This window comes from Hyperolius riggenbachi, chromosome 12, assembly GCF_040937935.1.
Source record: "Hyperolius riggenbachi isolate aHypRig1 chromosome 12, aHypRig1.pri, whole genome shotgun sequence".
In the NCBI taxonomy this organism is placed as follows: domain Eukaryota; kingdom Metazoa; phylum Chordata; class Amphibia; order Anura; family Hyperoliidae; genus Hyperolius; species Hyperolius riggenbachi.
In genome coordinates this window covers 22,574,350-22,594,508 of record NC_090657.1, presented here as the reverse complement: position 1 = coordinate 22,594,508, position 20,159 = coordinate 22,574,350, and the positions used below count along the sequence as shown (strand labels likewise).

The 20,159-nt window shown below is 50.4% G+C and overlaps 1 protein-coding gene across 1 annotated transcript in view; it reads left to right on the top strand.

Moving 5' to 3' along the window:
• RAB11FIP4 (RAB11 family interacting protein 4) overlaps nt 1-20,159 on the top strand; it is a 130,329-nt gene that overhangs the window by 15,615 nt on the left and 94,555 nt on the right. The window contains exons 2-3 of the mRNA XM_068264485.1: nt 8,435-8,522; nt 10,744-10,838. Coding sequence (XP_068120586.1) covers nt 8,435-8,522; nt 10,744-10,838 — 183 coding nt within the window. The remainder of the gene's footprint in view (nt 1-8,434; nt 8,523-10,743; nt 10,839-20,159) is intronic.

The following is a 20,159-nucleotide window of genomic DNA, read 5'->3' as shown; positions in this document are numbered from 1 at the left end:
GCTGTGCACAGAAACCACCAACATCCCAGCTGTGCACAGAAACCACCAACATCCCAGCTGTGCACAGAAACCACCAACATCCCAGCTGTGCACGGACACCACCAACATCCCAGCTGTGCACAGCCCCACCAACATCCCAGCTGTGCACAGCCCCACCAACATCCCAGCTGTGCACGGACACCACCAACATCCCAGCTGTGCACAGAAACCACCAACATCCCAGCTGTGCACAGCCCCACCAACATCCCAGCTGTGCACGGACGCCACCAACATCCCAGCTGTGCACAGCCCCACCAACATCCCTGCTTTGCACGGACAACACCAACTTTCCAGTTTGGCACGGACACCACCAACATCCCAGCTGTGCACGGACACCACCATCACCTTAGCTGTGTTTTGTTCCCACCAACACCTCCACCTCCACCAGTAGTTCCTCACAAATCCTGCAAAGTATTGGTATACTAAATGTAACTCTGAGCTAAATTTCTCAGATTGACATTTTCTAGGGCAGATTACATACAGTATGGATTGACCGCAGTGTGGAATGGCTAATGGAGGCCGTACACACACCTGGACTAAAACATTCCCAAATGACTCTTCGTACCCCACACTGTAGATTCCTAAAACAATAACTCTCCTTGGAAAACAATCGCGTGTCGTGTTCAATTCATGAGAAAATACTAAAAAAGGTCCAGCTAATCAGAACATCCAAAGAACTGATATGATGCTGGATAGATGACTGAATTGCTTTGCCTTCACAGACCAGTGCAAATGGCTTCACATAGCATATTGACCAATCAGATTGTCTTATTTGTATGGGGGGGATCTTGTCACTTGTGATTGTCAGAGCAGGTGACAAAACACTGCACCGTGACTGGATCCATGATGGCTGCCAGACGGTCAGGTGACTCATCTGAGCTGTGGAGATAACGTTGTTCCCCCTGGAGAGCTGTGCTGATTGCATGGACATTGCTGTTCTCCTCCCTCCTCCACACACTGATCACAGACATTTTAGATGGTGTAATAACCGGATTACACATAAATCCTCCTGCGGAGGTGACAGAATCAGGACAACAATTTGTACTTCACAGTGGAATGAAGGAGAGTGCAGAAAAGCTGCCAACATCCAGAGAGTGGCAGGGGAGGGGTGCATGCCTAGTCAGTGTGCAATAGGGGATGTGGAGGATAGGGACACACCAGAGCCTCTGGACCTGAGGGGCCCCATCCATTTGCTATATTAGCTCTTTATTGATGCTGTAGTGGTAAAAATCACCTCATTATGTGCTTTGAGTAATCATTAACAAACTATTACTTTTCCCCTGCTTACATCTCTCTATTGCTTCCAGTATTCCCTACTAGGCCCCTGTGCTGTCCGGCCCTATTCCTGCTGGCTCCCCTGTGCAAACGTTTCCGAATAAAGTACCAGGGGAAATGTACTACTAATCTAATGCTGGGCATACATGGCTCGATTCTGAGCCATTTAGATGACTCAATGGATCATTTACGACATGTCCGATCTCCCGCCCGATTGTTTCACTGCTCGATTCCGCATGGAGGACAATGGAAAAAGATAAGAGAAATGAGAGGAAGATAAGAGAATTGCCTGCGGAATCGAGCGAGGAATCGATCGGGCTAGTGAATCGAGCTGCAGAAGTCCAAAGGACAGCCCTATAAAGGTACTAGAGGTCAACAGAAGTTGTAAGGTGCGCAACATATATTATACAGGACAGGTGAAGAGACCTCCCCACACGAGTCCATGTGGGAGGCTAACATGCCCCACAGGTGTGCTCGGGTTCTCGCTGATCCTTCACTTCCCTAATATGTGAATTGCAGGGAGGGGTGTACCTATCTCACACACATGTAGGGCTGAGCAGTGACAGGTCAGTGTAACCAATGGGTGAAGAATCACTGCCCCAGTTGGACACACAGTGGTGTCACTGTATATAGTTGCACCCTCATATGTCATTCCCACAGTATAGTGAGCAGTAGACTTTGTACATGGCCTTGTTGTGTCCATTTGGAGCAGCCACATTGGTTACACTGACCTGCATCTGTCACTGCTCAGCCCCACATGTGTGTTAGATAGCTACACCCCTCCCTACAAATCACATATTAGGGAGGAGGGGGATCACTGAGAACCCGAGCACACCTGTAGGGCATGTGAGCCTCCCACACTGACTCGTGGGGAGGTCTCTTCACGTGTCCTGTATGTTATATGTTGTGCACCTTACAACTATTGACCTCTGGTACCTTACAGTGCTGTCCTTTGGACTTAGATGAGTGGGTCCCCTGTGCTGACAGACCTTTGTACTGTCAGGCCTAAGTATCTCTAGGTCCCTTATCCTGTCAGCTACCTTTACTGTCAGGCTGTAAGTGCTGCTGGGCCCTCCTTACATGCTACATATATGCTTCTGAGCCCCCTCATGTTGCTGGACAACCCAATCTGTCCTTCTGTGCCGCCTGTGCTGACCAGACCCCAGTTGTGCGGGGCCCCATTTACTATGGGGCCTTTTGTGCTGCTGGGCCGCCTCTCCTGTTGGATCACCTGAGCGGTTAGGCCCTCTGTGCTGTCCAGCCCTATATACTCCTGGGTTCGCAGTGCTGACGAATCCCTGTGCTGTAAGCCCCATTTCCTGTTGGACTTCTGTGCTTCTGGACTCTACTACTACTAATACTACAATGCCCTTTATGCTGCTTGTCCCCCTGTACTGTCAGGCCCTGTATGCTGCTTGTCCCCCTGTACTGTCAGGCCCTGTATGCTGCTTGTTACCCTGTACTGTCAGGCCCTGTATGCTTCTTGTCCCCCTGTACTGTCAGGCCCTGTATGCTGCTTGTCCCCCTGTACTGTCAGGCCCTGTATGCTGCTTGTTACCCTGTACTGTCAGGCCCTGTATGCTGCTTGTCCCCCTGTACTGTCAGGCCCTGTATGCTGCTTGTCCCTCTGTACTGTCAGGCCCTGTATGCTGCTTGGTCCCCTGTACTGTCAGGCCCTGTATGCTGCTTGGCCCCCTGTACTGTCAGGCCCTGTATGCTGCTTGTCCCTCTGCTGCCGCCTCTCCTGCTGGATCACCTGAGCGGTTAGGCCCTCTGTGCTGTCCAGCCCTATATGCTCCTGGGTTCGCAGTGCTGACAAATCCCTGTGCTGTAAGCCCCATTTCCTGTTGGACTTCTGTGCTTCTGGACTCTACTACTACTAATACTACAATGCCCTTTATGCTGCTTGTCCCTCTGTACTGTCAGGTCCTGAATGCTGCTTGTTCCTCTGTGCTGTCAGGTCCTGTATGCTGCTTGTCCCCCTGTACTGTCAGGTCCTGTATGCTGCTTGTCCCCCTGTACTGTCAGGTCTTGTATGCTGCTTGTCCCCCTGTACTGTCAGGTCCTGTATGCTGCTTGTCCCCCTGTACTGTCGTGCCCTGTATGCTGCTTGTCCCCCTGTACTGTCAGGCCCTGTATGCTGCTTGTCCCCCTGTACTGTCAGGCCCTGTATGCTGCTTGGCCCTCTGTACTGTCAGGCCCTGTATGCTGCTTGTCCCCCTGTACTGTCAGGCCCTGTATGCTGCTTGTCCCCCTGTACTGTCGAGCCCTGTATGCTGCTTGTCCCCCTGTACTGTCAGGCCCTGTATGCTGCTTGTCCCTCTGTACTGTCAGGCCTGTATGCTGCTTGTCCCTCTGTGCTGTCAGGCCCTGTATGCTGCTTGTCCCCCTGTACTGTCAGGCCCTGTATGCTGCTTGGCCCCCTGTACTGTCAGGCCCTGTATGCTGCTTGGCCCCCTGTACTGTCAGGCCCTGTATGCTGCTTGTCTCTCTGTACTGTCAGGCCCTGTATGCTGCTTGTCTCTCTGTACTGTCAGGCCCTGTATGCTGCTTGTCCCTCTGTACTGTCAGGCCCTGTATGCTGCTTGTCCCTCTGTACTGTCAGGCACTGTATGCTGCTTGTCTCTCGGTACTGTCAGGCCCTGTATGCTGCTTGTCCCTCTGTACTGTCAGGCCCTGTATGCTGCTTGTCTCTCTGTACTGTCAGGCCCTGTATGCTGCTTGTCCCCCTGTACTGTCAGGCCCTTTATGCTGCTTGTCCCCCCTGTACTGTCAGGCACTATATGCTGCTTGTCCCTCTGTACTGTCAGGCCCTGTATGCTGCTTGTCCCTCTGTACTGTCAGGCCCTGTACGCTGCTTGTCCCTCTGTACTGTCAGGCCCTGTATGCTGCTTGTCTCTCTGTACTGTCAGGCCCTGTATGCTGCTTGTCCCTCTGTGCTGTCTGGTCCTGTATGTTGCTTGTCCCCCTGTACTGTCAGGTCCTGTATGCTGCTAGTCCCCCTGTACTGTCAGACCCTGTATGCTGCTTGTCCTCCTGTACTGTCTGGTCCTGTATGCTGCTTGTCCCCCTGTACTGTCTGGTCCTGTATGCTGCTTGTCCCCCTGTACTGTCAGGCCCTGTATGCTGCTTGTCCCCCTTTACTGTCAGGCCCTGTATGCTGCTTGTCTCTCTGTACTGTCAGGCCATGTATGCTGCTTGTATCTCTGTACTGTCAGGCTCTGTATGCTACTTGTCCCCCTGTACTGTCAGGCTCTGTATGCTACTTGTCCCCCTGTACTGTCAGGCCCTGTATGCTACTTGTCCCCCCTGTACTGTCAGGCCCTGTATGATGCTTGTCCCCCTGTACTGTCAGACCCTTTATGCTGCTTGTCCCCCTGTACTGTCAGGCCCTTTATGATGCTTGTTCGCCTGTACTGTCAGGCCCTGTATGCTGCTTCTCCCTCTGTACTGTCAGGCCCTGTATGCTGCTTGTCCCCCTGTACTGTCAGGCCCTGTATGCTGCTTGTCTCTCTGTACTGTCAGGTCCTGTATGCTGCTTGTCCCCCTGTACTGTCAGGCCCTTTATGCTGCTTGTCCCCCTGTACTGTCAGGCCCTGTATGCTGCTTGTCCCTCTGTACTGTCAGGCCCTGTATGCTGCTTGTCCCTCTGTACTGTCAGGCCCTGTATGCTGCTTGTCCCTCTGTACTGTCAGGCCCTGTATGCTGCTTGTCCTCCTGTACTGTCAGGCCCTGTGTGCTGCTAGTGTCCCCTGTACTGTCAGGCCCTGCATGCTGCTTGTCCTCCTGTACTGCCAGGCCCTGTACGCTGCTTGTCCCCCTGTACTGTCAGGCTCTGTATGCTGCTTGTCCCCCTGTACTGTCAGGCTCTGTATGCTGCTTGTCCCCCCTGTACTGTCAGGCCCTTTATGCTGCTTGTCTCTCTGTACTGTCAGGCCCTGTATGCTGCTTGTCCCCCATGTACTGTCAGGCCCTGTATGCTGCTTGTCCCTCTGTACTGTCAGGCCCTGTATGCTGCTTGTCCTCCTGTACTGTCAGGCCCTGTATGCTGCTAGTCCCCCTGTACTGTCAGGCCCTGTATGCTGCTTGTCCCTCTGTACTGCCAGGCCCTGTACGCTGCCTGTCCCCCTGTACTGTCAGGCTCTGTATGCTGCTTGTCCCGCTGTACTGTCAGGCCCTGTGTGCTGCTTGTCCCCCTGTACTGTCAGGCCCTTTATGCTGCTTGTCTCTCTGTACTGTCAGGCCCTATATGCTGCTTGTCCCCCCTGTACTGTCAGGCCCTTTATGCTGCTTGTCTCTCTGTACTGTCAGGCCCTGTATGCTGCTTGTCCCTCTGTACTGTCTAGTCCTGTATGCTACTTGTCCCCCCTGTACTGTCAGGCCCTGTATGCTTCTTGTCCCTCTGTGCTGTCAGGCCCTGTATGATGCTTGTCCCCCTGTACTGTCAGGCCCTTTATGCTGCTTGTCTCTCTGTACTGTCAGGCCCTGTATGCTTCTTGTCCCCCTGTACTGTCAGGTCCTGTATGCTGCTTGTCCCTCTGTACTGTCAGGCCCTGTATGCTGCTTGTCCCTCTGTACTGTCAGGCCATGTATGCTGCTTGTATCTCTGTACTGTCAGGTCCTGTATGCTGCTTGTCCCTCTGTACTGTCAGGCCCTGTATGCTGCTTGTCCCCCTGTACTGTCAGGCCCTTTATGCTGCTTGTCCCTCTGTACTGTCAGGCCCTGTATGCTGCTTGTCCCCCTGTACTGTCAGGCCTTTATGCTGCTTGTCTCTCTGTACTGTCAGGACCTGTATGCTGCTTGTCCCTCTGTACTGTCAGGCCCTGTATGCTGCTTGTCCTCCTGTACTGTCAGGCCCTGTATGCTGCTAGTCCCCCTGTACTGTCAGGCCCTGTATGCTGCTTGTCCCCCTGTACTGTCAGGCCCTGTATGCTGCTTGTCCCCCTGTACTGTCAGGCCCTTTATGCTGCTTGTCTCTCTGTACTGTCAGGCCCTGTATGCTGCTTGTCCCCCTGTACTGTCAGGCCCTTTATGATGCTTGTCTCTCTGTACTGTCAGGCCATGTATGCTGCTTGTATCTCTGTACTGTCAGGTCCTGTATGCTGCTTGTCTCTCTGTACTGTCAGGCCCTTTATGCTGCTTGTCCCCCCTGTACTGTCAGGCCCTGTATGCTGCTTGTCCCCCTGTACTGTCAGGCCCTGTATGCTGCCTGTCTCTCTGTACTGTCAGGACCTGTATGCTGCTTGTGCCTCTGTACTGTCAGGCCCTGTATGCTGCTTGTCCTTCTTTACTGTCAGGCCCTTTATGCTGCTTGTCCCCCTGTACTGTCAGGCCCTTTATGCTGCTTGTCTCTCTGTACTGTCAGGCCCTGTATGCTACTTGTCTCTCTGTACTGTCAGGCCCTGTATGCTGCTTGCCCCCCTGTACTGTCAGGCCCTGTATGCTGCTTGGCCCCCTGTACTGTCAGGCCCTGTATGCTGCTTGTCCCTCTGTGCTGTCAGGCACTGTGTGCTGCTTGGGCCCCTGTACTGTCAGGTCCTGTATGCTGCTTGTCTCGCTGTACTGTCAGGCCCTGTATGCTGCTTGGTACCCTGTACTGTCAGGCCCTGTATGCTGCTTGTCCCTCTGTGCTGTCAGGCACTGTGTGCTGCTTGGGCCCCCTGTACTGTCAGGCCCTGTATGCTGATTGTCCCTCTGTGCTGTCAGGCCCTGTATGCTGCTTGGTCCCCTGTACTGTCAGGCCCTGTATGCTGCTTGTCCCCCTGTACTGTCAGGCACTGTGTGCTGCTTGGTCCCCTGTACTGTCAGGCTCTGTATGCTGCTTGTCCCCCTGTACTGTCAGGTCCTGTATGCTGCTTGGTCCCCTGTACTGTCAGGTCCTGTATGCTGCTTGTCCCCCCTGTACTGTCAGGCACTGTATGCTGCTTGGCCCCCTGTACTGTCAGGCCCTTTATGCTGCTTGGCCCCCTGTACTGTCAGGCACTGTATGCTGCTTGGTCCCCTGTACTGTCAGGCCCTGTATGCTGCTTTGCTCTCTGTACTGTCAGGCCCTGTGTGCTGCTTGTCCCCCTGTACTGTCAGGCCCTGTATTCTGCTTGTCCCCCTGTACTGTCAGGCCCTGTATGCTGCTTGCCCCCCTGTACGGTCAGGCCCTGTATGCTGCTTGGCCCCCTGTACTGTCAGGCCCTGTATGCTGCTTGTCCTCCTGTACTGTCAGGCCCTGTATGCTGCTTGTCTCTCTGTACTGTCAGGCCATGTATGCTGCTTGTCCCCCTGTACTGTCAGGCCCTGTATGCTGCTTGCCCCCCTGTACGGTCAGGCCCTATACACTGCTTTGCCTCTTGCAGGGTCAGATCCTAAAGGACAACTGAAGTGAGAATAATTTGGAGGCTGCCATATTTATTTCTTTGTAAACAATACCAGTTGCCTGACAGCCCTGCTGATCTGTTTGGCTGCAGTAGTGTCTGAATCACACCAGAAACAAGCATGCAGCTAATCTTGTCAAATTTGACTATAATGTCAGAAACAGCTGATCTGCTGTATGCTTGTTCAGGGTCTATGGCTGACAGTATTAGAGGCAGAGGATCAGTAGGACTGCCAGGCAACAGGTATTGCTTAAAAGGAAGTAAAAATGGCAGCCTCCATATACCTCTCACTACTGTTACCCTGAAGTGTTGCTGAGCTCCCTGTACAGTCAGGCCCTGTATGCTGCTTGTCCCCGGTACTGTCAGGCTTTTTATGCTGCTGAGTACTCTGTGCTGTTGGACCTCTGTGCCTTTGGACTCAGGGCCGGTTCTCTCATGAAGCAAGGTGAAACATTTGCATCAGGCTCAGAGATTACAGCGGCAGTATGTTTGTACTGGGTTTACACTGACAGCAAGCAGTCATAGTAGGATGAGGAGGGGGGGGGGGGGGGGGCTTATCCTCACACGTTTGCCTCAGGCAGCAAAAAGCCTAGATCCGGCAGTTTGGGCTGTATATGCAAATGTCATACACACACGTCATGGATGAGACTGCTCTGATTGGCTGAAATGGGCCACGCCCCTCATCTCTCTGCTTTGTGTGTCGCTACATCCTATCTGTGCTCCACTCGCATAATGTTCTGTCTTCTCATTCCAGGTGGAGCAGCTGGTGAGATATTTGGACCCCGACGAGCTGGGCCGCATCAACTTTAAGTCCTTCTGTAATGGCATCCTGGCATTAAAAGGTTAGTGGCGTTACCAGTCTGCTCTCCGTGGGCAACAAGAGCCTCAGCTGCCTCCAAAATTCATTAAAATCAAGACTTGAGACTAAAATCTATGTGTGCGCAGCTGGTGCACAAGCCAGTCAGGTGTAAAAGAATATTGATATTTTTGTAACGTAAAAAAACTGTTAAAGTGGCCACAAACGATACAATAAAATAATCCAATGTTACAGCAATTCAATAAAAACGATTAGTTGTCCCGAAAAAAAAAATATTCGAGGGAGAAGGCCGATCAGATTTCAGGTTTTTTTTTTTTTGATCGGAAGTGGTGGATTTTTCTGATCAATTTTTATGAAAATTGAATGGTGTAAGGTAGTCCATTTATTAATGTATAGACCCAAGCAATTTTTTTCAGAGTTTTCATTTTTTTTTTTAATCGGGGAAAAATTCAACACACGTGTGTGGTACATTGGTCAGATTTTTTAAATAAGATATTACAATCAATCAGAAAAATTGATTGTAATTCTTGCATTAAAAAGAATTAAGAAAAAAAAATGTTTGGTGTACGGCCACCTTCAGACCTCAGACCTTTCTGCCTTCACAAATAATTGAACAATCAGGTTACAAACATTTTATGGAAACACCACCAGGAAGTGATAGCAGATAGTTTACAGTCACTTGTGGTGACACAATGGCAACACTGAATACATATTATAGGGGAGAGAAAGGGAAACTGATATCTTGTGGTATGTGCTAAAGTCCCTGACGTATTTTGTGCGCATTGTCTCCCTCTAGTGGCCACTTTCCAGAATGAAGACGTTTAACCCTTGCAGTGGTATGGGATTATTTATTATTATTTGGTATTTATATAGCGCCAACATCTTCCGCAGTGGAGATAACGACACCCTTTACGGTACACTGTGCTGCCTGTACAGAGAACTTACAAAATCTGCAGCTGTAAACTCTGTTATTTACATCAATGCCACCTACATAGTGCATTGTGCCTATTCCTGACAGGCACAGTACGTAGGTGGCATGAATAAGGGATGGAGTTGGCCAAGGCAGATCTTGTGAGTTCCCTGTGAGGGACATAGAGGTGCAATGCTGCTGTAAGGGCAGAGTAGCGTGCAGTAAAGGGTGATGCTTCTTCCAGTGCTTTAAAGGAGCACTATAGCGAAAAATTGTAAAATGTAAAATACGCACAAACAGAGACAAATAAGAAGTACATTTTTTCCAGAGTAAAATGAGCCATACATTTCTTTTCTCCTATGTCGCTGTCACTTACAGTAGGTAGTAGAAATCTGACAGAAGCGACAGGTTTTGGACTAGTCCATCTCTTCATGGGAGATTCTCAGCAAGGCTTTTATTCTTTATAAAGATGTTCCCTAAAAAGGATTTATACAATGATGCTGGCCAGCATCGCTGCTCGCTACACAGTTTTTTGGCAGTTGGTCAGAGCAACTGCCATTCACTAAGTGCTTTTGAAAATAAATAAATCCCTGAGAATCCCCCCATGAAAAGTTGGACTAGTCCAAAACCTGTTGCTTCTGTCAGATTTATACTGCTTACTGTAAGTGACAGCAACATAGGAGAAAAGTAATTTATGGCTCATTTTACTCTGTAAGAACCGTACTTCTTATTTGTTTAGTTTGCGCATATTTTAAATTTTAACATTTTTCGCCAAACTGTCCCTTTAACATTTTTTGTTATAATGCCCCTTTTATAGAGAGCTGGATAAGATTGTGAAGAAGAGCAGTCCTCTGACTCTAACCCTTGATGGTGGCTGGATAGTGCACTGGTTAAAGGCTCTGCTTCTGACACAGACAACCAGGGTTCAAATCTTGGCTCTTCCTATGCAGTAAGCCAGCAACTATTTAGTAGGAAACCTTGGGCAAGACTCCCTAACACTGCTACTTCCTATAGAACTCCCCCCTAGTGGCTGCAGCTCTGACGCTTTGAGCCCGCTAGGAGAAAAGCACAATATAAATATTCAGTGTCTTCATCTACAGTACTCCATAACAATTGTTACAATGTAATGTTTATGTCACAGGTCTGTTTTATAAGTATATTATCCCTGATTCAGTTGCATGCTGTAATCACCCATCTTTGCTATTGATAATAAAGCACCTTGTTTTTGTACCTCTTTTCACATAAGGATGCTACTTGTTTAATGAATTTTATGTTGCGCCACATAAAAAAAATCAGTGCCCTGCAAATGGGTCATGTGACACTTGTCTTGTTTCAGGGTGTAACGAGTTGCTGCGGGGAGTTCTGGGGGTGAGAGGAAGAGAAAAACTGCCACAATACCAGACGCAATATGGAGACTACTACTACCACCAGGTAAGACCTTGGGAGGTGAGGAGGGCTCCAAATAATTCTAAGGGAGGAGGGAGGCTTCAGGTGAATCTACATGAGGCAAAGGGGGCTGCAGATGAGCCTGGCGGAAGTGAGGGCTGCTGCAGGTGAGTCTAGGGATGCAAGGAAGGCTGCAGGTGAGTCCTGGGGAGTTGATAGGGGTGACGTGGAAGTCTGGGGGGAAAGCGAGGAGAAGGCAAATCTGAGGGACAGGAAGGAAAAGGGGCTGTGGAGGAGTCTGGTAAAGGAGGGAGAAGGGGGTCTGTAGGAATGTATGGGGTAGGGGAGACAGAAGGGTCTGTGGGAGGAAGTAGAAGTGGTCTGTATGAAAGTCTGGAAGGGGTGAGAGGTATGTAGGTCTTTTGGGGGAGGAAACATAAGGCTGCAGGTAATTCTGGGGAGAGAAGGGGGGGGGTGCAGGTGAGTCTGGGGAGAGGAGGAGGGGCTGCAGGGGAGTCTGGGGAGAGGAGAGAAGGTGGGGGTGCAGGTGAGTCTAGGGAAAGGAGAGAAGGTGGGGGTTGCAGGTGAGTCTAGGGAGAGGAGAGAAGGTGGAGGATGCAGGTGAGTGTGGGGAGAGAATGGGGGGGCTGCAGGGGAGTCTGGGGAGAGGAGAGAAGGTGGAGGATGCAGGTGAGTGTGGGGGGAGGAGAGAGGGGGAGCTGCAGCTGAGTCTGGGGAGAGGAGAGAAGGGGGGCTGCAGGGGAGTTTGGGGAGAGAAAAGAAGGTGGGGGTGCAGGTGAGTCTAGGGAGAGGAGAGAAAGGGGGGCTGCAGGTAAGTCAGAGGAGAGGAGGGGGGATGCAGGAGAGTCTGAGGAGAGAAGGGGGGCTGCAGGGGAGTGTGGGTCAAGAGGGGGCTGCAAAGTCTTAAGGAGGTGAGAAGGTCTTGCAGGTGTTATTCTGTGTTGGGGGATATTTTATTCAGTTTACTGGAGGTTTTTGTCCTTAGAGATATCAATGATGCTTGTTACTGACTGAATAAGCATTCCAGTTTTTGGCATAGTAACACCTGTGGGATGAACCCATTGCAGTGGCAACAGTCACCACTAGATGGCATGCATCAGTATGGTGGTTAAAGTTTTTTAAACAGCGTTCTTTTGTCTCATAACCCACGCTGTGCTGCTCCTGCTTGCATAACCTCACAACAATCAGTGTCCTGGAAGCACTGCCAGCCTGTCTAAAAAGTTCAGGGATCTGTAAAAAAAATAAATAAATAAATAAAAAAATGCCCTGAACTTACTGACTCCCAATATCCCCATGTGTTTCTCTAAGAGTAATATGTTGCCCATGTGAGATGTGGTAGACATAGTAATCCTGAAGCAAATATGAAGCCGGTTCTAAACTTAAAGAGAGCCAGAGGTTGGCTCATAAAATAAAGCAAAAAATGCTACCTGATCTGGTGTGGGGGTGGGGGTGGGGGGTTCGGGATGTTGGGCTGAGCCAATCAGGTAGCCGCAAAAAACTCCGCTCCTGTGGGCCCACTGGCCCACTTTCACTTTTGTGACCCCTGGATCATGATGCTGGAATGTGAGACTGTGTCTCATTCACAACGCGCAGGGAGGCCAGGGAGCGGCAGGAGGTGTGGCCAGGGAGAGAGAGCTGCCCAATGGCATCTCTGGAAACCCTGCAGGAACGCCCCTGGTTGGGCGTTTCACACAGGGAATACCTCTCCCCTGTGTTTACCTCCGAGATATCGACAAATATTGGGGCGGGGCATATAGTGCGGCGGGGGGAGCAGAGAGCGGCAGTGTGGGGACACAGAGTCATGTCATGAAGCAGAGAACATACCTCTGTGTCCGATCTGCCCTCCAAGGAACCGCCTCGGGTGCTCTTTAAAGTGTGCCTTGCGGTGCGATGCCCGCCCCCGCTGCATTGCACAGCAGCGCACAAAATCACAAACATGACCTTAAAGGGATACTTAAGTCAGAAAAAAAAAATGACTTTTACTCACCCGAGGCTCCCCTCAGCCTCCTGCAGCTGAACGGTGCCCTCGCCGTGTCCCTCCGATACACCTGGACTTGACGGCGGCCACTTCCGGTTTGGCCGTCACCGGCCGACAGGCTGGGAACGCGGCTGATTATCCGCGTCCCCGGCCGCAATAGCATTATAGAGGGCGCTATTGCGGCTGGGGACGCGGATAATCAGCCGCGTTTCCAGCCTGTCAGCTGGTGACGGCCAAACCGGAAGTGGCCGCCGGCAAGTCCAGGTGTATCGGAGGGACACGGCGAGGGCACCGTTCAGCTGCAGGAGGCTGAGGGGAGCCTCGGGTGAGTAAAAGTCATTTTTTTAATCAGACTTAAGTATCCCTTTAAGCAGAGTACACCGACAGGATCAGAATCAGAATCTTTATTATCGCCAAGCACGACTGGGTCGTGCCCGGAATTGGGCTTGGCACATACAGGGTACTGATACAGGATATAGATACAGATACAGGTCAAATCAAGCAGTTAGAAAGGAACACAACATTTGCAGAGAGAGACAATGTAGCATAAGTTACAACACAAAAACATCAAAAAGTCAGTTTGAGCTAGAGCGCCGTCTATCTGTGTGTAGAGCGCCTCCGTGCCGGCATGGTGTTGTGGGGTGGGGATGGGCAATTACGTGGAGAGAGTTCAGAAGGTTGACAGCCGAGGGAAAGAAACTTTTTATGCCTTGAGGTCTTGGTGAAGATGGACCGGAACCGGAGTCTCCGGCTTGAGGGGAGCTAACTAAAGAAGCGGTGGCCTGGGTGTGAGGGGTCGTTGGTGATCTTTAACAGAGCCGGGACAAGGTCCTCCAGCACCCAAGGCAGAGACACCAAAGTGCGCCCCTCCATCCCTGCCACCCGAGCCATCAAACACTGATTGCTATTAGACTAAGAGGCGCCACAGGGCCCACAACCTCCCCAACACCTTAATATCTAGTTATCTGGCCTGCAGTCACTGCTATGTATCCCCTTTTCTTATTTCTTTCTGCTTCAAACACAATTAGAAATGACAGCTGAATGAATTCTGCGCCCCCTCCTACACAGCGCCCTGAGGCTGGAGCCTCTCCAGCCTATGCCTCGGCCAGGCCCTGATCTTTAATGCTCTGGAGTACAGCCTGGAGTGGTAAAGGAAGTCCAGAGTGGGAAGGGATCTCCCGATGATCCTCTCCGCTGATCTGATGACCCTCTGCAGTTTGAGTCTGTCGCTGGCATACCAAACCAGGATGGAAGAGCATAGCGCCGCCCAGTCCCCAAACACTCCTCCCCGCCCCTTGTCCAGTGATGTATTTCCTGCCGGATAGGAAGTACATCACTTGGACTCCCGGGTTCTGCGCCGTATTCCTATCCTTCCGCACATGCCTTTTTTAAAGGTATGCATCACCCATTGACTTACATTACTTCCGCCACCACTGCATCAACGTGGTAGAGCTGTTTTCTCTGCGTCAGGTGAGTGGTGGATCAGACACTTCCGCTACACTGCAATGGACCGCAATAAGTGTGTAAGATTGCCTTGCGGCAACGGAAAGTACCGCAATGCAGGAATCCTAGGTAAATGTAAAAGGGGCCGAATAAAGAAAGAAAAAAAAAATTGCTCCGTATTCCAGAGGTTTACCAAATCTTCTTACACCCCACCATTCCAGCATTGGGAGTCTCTACCAGTTTGACCCAGTGGTGTGTGAGCAGTGTCATGGATAGGCGTGTCTGTACTGGGCACGAGTGGGATTCTGGTAACTAGGGGAAGGGGGGTAGAGGGGGTTAATAAGTAAAGCAAATGTAACTTTTATGTATTTTTATTGTATTTATCCAATAGATGTCCCCACACTTTATCCTGTGTAATAAGGACAGTACACAGGAAGGGAGTTTGTGTAGTTTACTTCCGTTTTTAACCTCCTTGCCGGTCTAAAAAATCCGGCAAGGAGGCAGCGCTGCACTTTTTTTTTATTTTTTTTTAAATCATGTAGCGAGCCCAGGGCTCGCTACATGATAGCCGCTGAGCGGCGGCATCCCCCCACTCTTCGGCGATCAGAGTATGCAGGGAATCCCGTTGAGAACGGGATTTCCTGCAGGGCTTCCCCGGTCGCCATGGCGACCGGGCGGGATGACGTCACCGACATCATGGATGTCGTGACGTCAGAGGGAATCCCGATCCGCCCCTTAGCGCTGCCTGGCACTGATTGGCCAGGCTGCGCAGGGGTCTAGGGCGGGGGGGGGGCGGCTCGGCGCGGCAGGTAGCGGTGAATCGGCGGCGAGCGGCGGCGATCGCGTACTACACGCAGCTAGCAAAGTGCTAGCTGCGTGTAGGAAAAAAAAAATTATGCAAATCGCCCCAGCGGGGCCTGAGAAATCCTCCTGCGCAGGTTACCCCGAACTGTGTTCGGGATAACCGGCAAGGAGGTTAATATGAATAATTACTTCTGCTCTCTAGAGCAGTGATTATTCATTCGTCCGGCACTCTGGCTGGTTTTGGGAACACATGTTTCCACTCACCGATCATTGCACTAACAGACGGCATTGGGAGCATGCGGGAGCGTGATCATTTACGTCGGCTTGCAAACACCGGGAAGTATATAAATAAATATATATCAGGGGCAAATCTAGTATTTTCAAGGGAGGATTCCTGAAAGGTCTCCCTCAGCCACGCACAATACAGTATAATAATATAGTAGGATATCATGCTGGGTACACATAATGCAATTTCCCATCCAACTGACAGGATCTGTCAATTATTTCCTAAATGTCCGATCTGCTCCCTATTGACAACAGGATCGATCAGAAGCAGTTTGGATACAGATAATAATGAGGACAGCCAACATTGCTAATGAAGGGGAAAGTGAATCATTCACACAGCAGGGCACAGGGCTGTGCTCATACCTGACTCTGTTAAGTTCCCCAGAGCTGCTTCATACTCTGTACACAAACTGCTGTTCCATGCTCTGTATACACACTGCTGCTCCATGCTCTGTACACACGCTGCTGCTCCATTCTCTGTACACACGCTGCTGCTCCATGCTCTGTACACACGCTGCTGCGCCATGCTTTGTACACACACTGCTGCTCCATGCTCTGTGCACAGACTGCTGCTCCATGCTCTGTACACACACTGCTGCTCCATGCTCTGTACACACGCTGCTGCGCCATGCTTTGTACACACACTGCTGCTCCATGCTTTGTACACACACTGCTGCTCCATGCTCTGTGCACACACTGCTGCTTCATGCTCTGTACACACTGCCGCGCCATGCTCTGTACATACGCTACGCTGCTGCTCCATGTTCTGTACATACGCTATTGCTCCATGCTCTGTACACACACTGCTCCATGCTCTGTACACACACTGCTGCTCCATGCTCTGTGCACACACTGTTGCTCCATGCTCTGCGCACACGCTGCTGCTCCATGCTCTGCGCACACGCTGCTGCTCCATGCTCTGCGCACACGCTGCTGCTCCATGCTCTGCGCACACGCTGCTGCTCCATGCTCTGCGCACACGCTGCTGCTCCATGCTCTGCGCACACGCTGCTGCTCCATGCTCTGCGCACACGCTGCTGCTCCATGCTCTGCGCACACGCTGCTGCTCCATGCTCTGCGCACACGCTGGTGCTCCATGCTCTGCGCACACGCTGCTCCTCCATGCTCTGCGCACACGCTGGTGCTCCATGCTCTGCGCACACGCTGGTGCTCCATGCTCTGCGCACACGCTGGTGCTCCATGCTCTGCGCACACGCTGGTGCTCCATGCTCTGCGCACACGCTGCTCCTCCATGCTCTGCGCACACGCTGGTGCTCCATGCTCTGCGCACACGCTGGTGCTCCATGCTCTGCGCACACGCTGGTGCTCCATGCTCTGCGCACACGCTGGTGCTCCATGCTCTGCGCACACGCTGCTGCTCCATGCTCTGCACACACGCTATTGCTCCATGCTCTGTACACACACTGCTCCATGCTCTGTACACACACTGCTCCATGCTCTGTGCACACCACACACTGCTGCTCCATGCTCTGTACACACATTGCTGCTACATCCAAAGTCATCTGTAGCAGGGAAAGAAAGGGGGCGGTGCTGTGAGCTGCAGGATACCTGCAGATATTCTGTTGTCTCAACTGGTGCCTGTCCACAGACACTGCACAGGCCCTGGTCTAGGGGGGATTCTGGGCAGCTGTAATTCCCCCCCCCCCCACACACCCCCCCCCCCCCACACACACACACACACACACACGTGTGTATGTGTATATATATATATATATATATATATATATATATATATATATATATATATATATATATATATATATATATATATATATATATATATATATAATATTACAGTGTTCTCCCCAGAATTTTTTTCCAGCCGGGTGGCATGATAAAGTAGCCGGGTGGCATGATAACAGAATGCAGGGCCGGCGCTTCTCTGCATACAGCAGAGGAGAAGTGAGCTGATGACAGCCGGGTGGTCACCAAAACTAGCCAGGTGGAGCCACCCGGCTAAAAGAGCCAGGGGAATATATATATAGCGGTCAGATACTGGTTAAAGCAATTTCTTCATATAAAAATGTCACAAAACAAAAACTAATCAAATGCATAACGTAATGCCGGTGGTGTAACAGGAACATGCTCATTATCTTCTGCAGTTAAGAAAAACTTGTTTACAACAATGTAATTATAGTTCATTTTATCTTGGTATGCTTATGTTTAATGACTGTCCAATTTTGCACACCGTACAATATGCTGCATGTGCTGTACAATGCATATGATCTGTACATGACATTTGCTTGTACTATATTTACCTGTAGTGAACCATGGAAAATGCCAGCACTACATAAATCAACTAGAATAGGGTAATTACAGCTTCAAATATTTGCATTTTACGGTTTACATTCTTAGAGTCTGAGGCATTCTATAAAGAGTAATCTTCCATATACAATATGTGGTTAAAAAGCAGCATCTCCTGCTATTTGCTGGTGATGGCCTGGGTCATATCTGAACATAGTGTTGGCTAGCTAGAGAAGAGTTATATATAAAGCAGATAGTCTTAAAGGTCACCCACAGTGAGAGGGATATGGAGGCTGCTGTGTTTATTTCATTTTAAATGATACAAATTGCCTGGTCGTCCTCCTGGTCCTCTGCCTCTATCACTTTTAGCCAATAGACCCTGAACAAGCATGCAGCAGATCAGGTACTCTGATTTTGGTTTTACTGGATTAGCCATATGCCTGTTCCAGGGTTTTGACTCAGACACTACGTATGCCAGAAAATCAACAGGGCTGCCAGGCAACTACCATTGTTTTCAAGGAAATAAATATAGCAGCTTCCATATCACTCTCACTTCGGGTTCCCTTTAAAGCAGCATCTATATCCAGAGCAGGGACAAGGTCCTCCAGCACCCAAGGCTGAGACACCAAAGTGCGCCCCTCCATCCCTGCCACCCCCGCCATCACACACTGATTGCTATTAGACTAAGAGGGCCACAGGGCCCACAACCTCCCCAACACCTTAATATCTAGTTATATGGCTTGCAGTCACTGCCATGTATCCCCTTTTCTTATTTCTTTCTGCTTCAAACACAATTAGGAATGACAGCTGAATGAATTCTGCGCCCCCCTCCTACACTGCGCCCTGAGGCGGGAGCCTCTCCAGCCTATGCCTCGGCCCGGCCTTGTCTATATCACTCCAGCCATGGCCTTGATGAAATGCCCCCAATAACAGATATGTCCCCAAACAAGACCTATTAACCCAATTCCCTCCAGCGCAGTAATATCTAGGGGTACCTGAACTGACGATCTACAGCTCAGGCTTCTCCCCCCCCCCCCCCCCCCCCCCCCACTGATGAGGCCATTATCCAATCAGAGATAACAAGATCTTTCAATTTCACCATCAGCTGCATTTAATTACCAACTGCTAAATGGATTTCTGTGTCAGCCTGGATTATGTCTGTGCAGAGATTGTCTCACGCTGAGCAGCCCAATACCCGGAATCCCAGCCAACATACAGGATAAGGGAAGCAATACTGTGCAGAGAAGTATTAGAAGCAACCACTGTGCTCATTGCAAACTGGACAGTATGAGGCTTCTATGTTATACATAGGAGCCGTACACGCTTGTCACTCTGCAACGGATCCACGGGAATTGGAACACGCTGTCCTATCCAGAGCATCCCAAACATGCTCAATGGGTGACATGTCCGGGGAGTGTGCTGGCCATGCAAGGACTGGGATGTTTTCAGCCTCCAGGAATTGTGCACAGATCCTTTCAATACTGGGCCGCGGAATTATCCTATTGCAAATGAGGTGATGGCTGTGGATGAACGCCCACAACAATGGTCCTCAGGATCGCGTCACGGTAGCTCTGTGCATTCAGATAATAATCAATAAAGTGCACTTGTGCTCATTGTCCATAACATATGCTGGCCCTATACCATCACCCCACCGCCACCATGGGCCACTCGACACACAACACTGACATCAGCAAACTGCTCACCCACACGAAGCCACACAGCTGTCTGCCACCGGCCCAAAACTGTGAAAAACGGGACTCATTTATGAACAGGATGCCTCTCCAACATGCCAGACAGCATTGAATGTGAGCATTTGCCCATTCATGTCAGTCACGACAACGAACTGCAGTCAGGTCCAGACCCGATGAGGACGACGAGCATGCAGATGAGCTTCTCTGAGACAGTTTCTGAGAGATTGTGCAGAAATTCTTTGGTTATGCAAACCGATTGTTGCTGCAGCTGTAGATGTATCTGGTCTCTGATGATCGTGGAGGTGAACATGCTGGATGTGGAGGTCCTGGGCTGATGTCGTTATGTAGGCCGGTTGGATGTACTGCCAATTCTCTGAAACGCCTTTGGAGACAGCTTATCGTAGAGAAATGAATATTCATTTCATGGCCAACAGCTCTGGTAGACATTCCTGCAGTCAGCATGCCAACTACACGCTCCCCTCAAACGTTGCGACATCTGTGGCAATGTGCATTTCAGAGTGGCCTTTTTATTGTGGCCAATCTAAGGGCCTATACACACTTCTGCGCTTGCGCTGCGTTTTTAAAATCGCAAAGCCTTCATGAAAATAGAAAAATTGCATAGCACCAGTGTGTTACAGGTCTTCACGATTTTCATGGTTTTTCAAAAGACCTTGCAATTAAAAAAGCGCAGTTGCAACATTGTGTACAGCTCTAGGGCACACCTGTGCAATATTCATGCTGTCTAATCAGCACCTTGATATGCCGCTCCCGAGAGGTAGGATGGATTATCTCGGCAAAGGCGAAGTGCTCACCAGCAATTTTCTAATCATGCCTAGCGATTTTTGGTGTAGCGTTTTTTTTATATTTTGCTACAGTAGA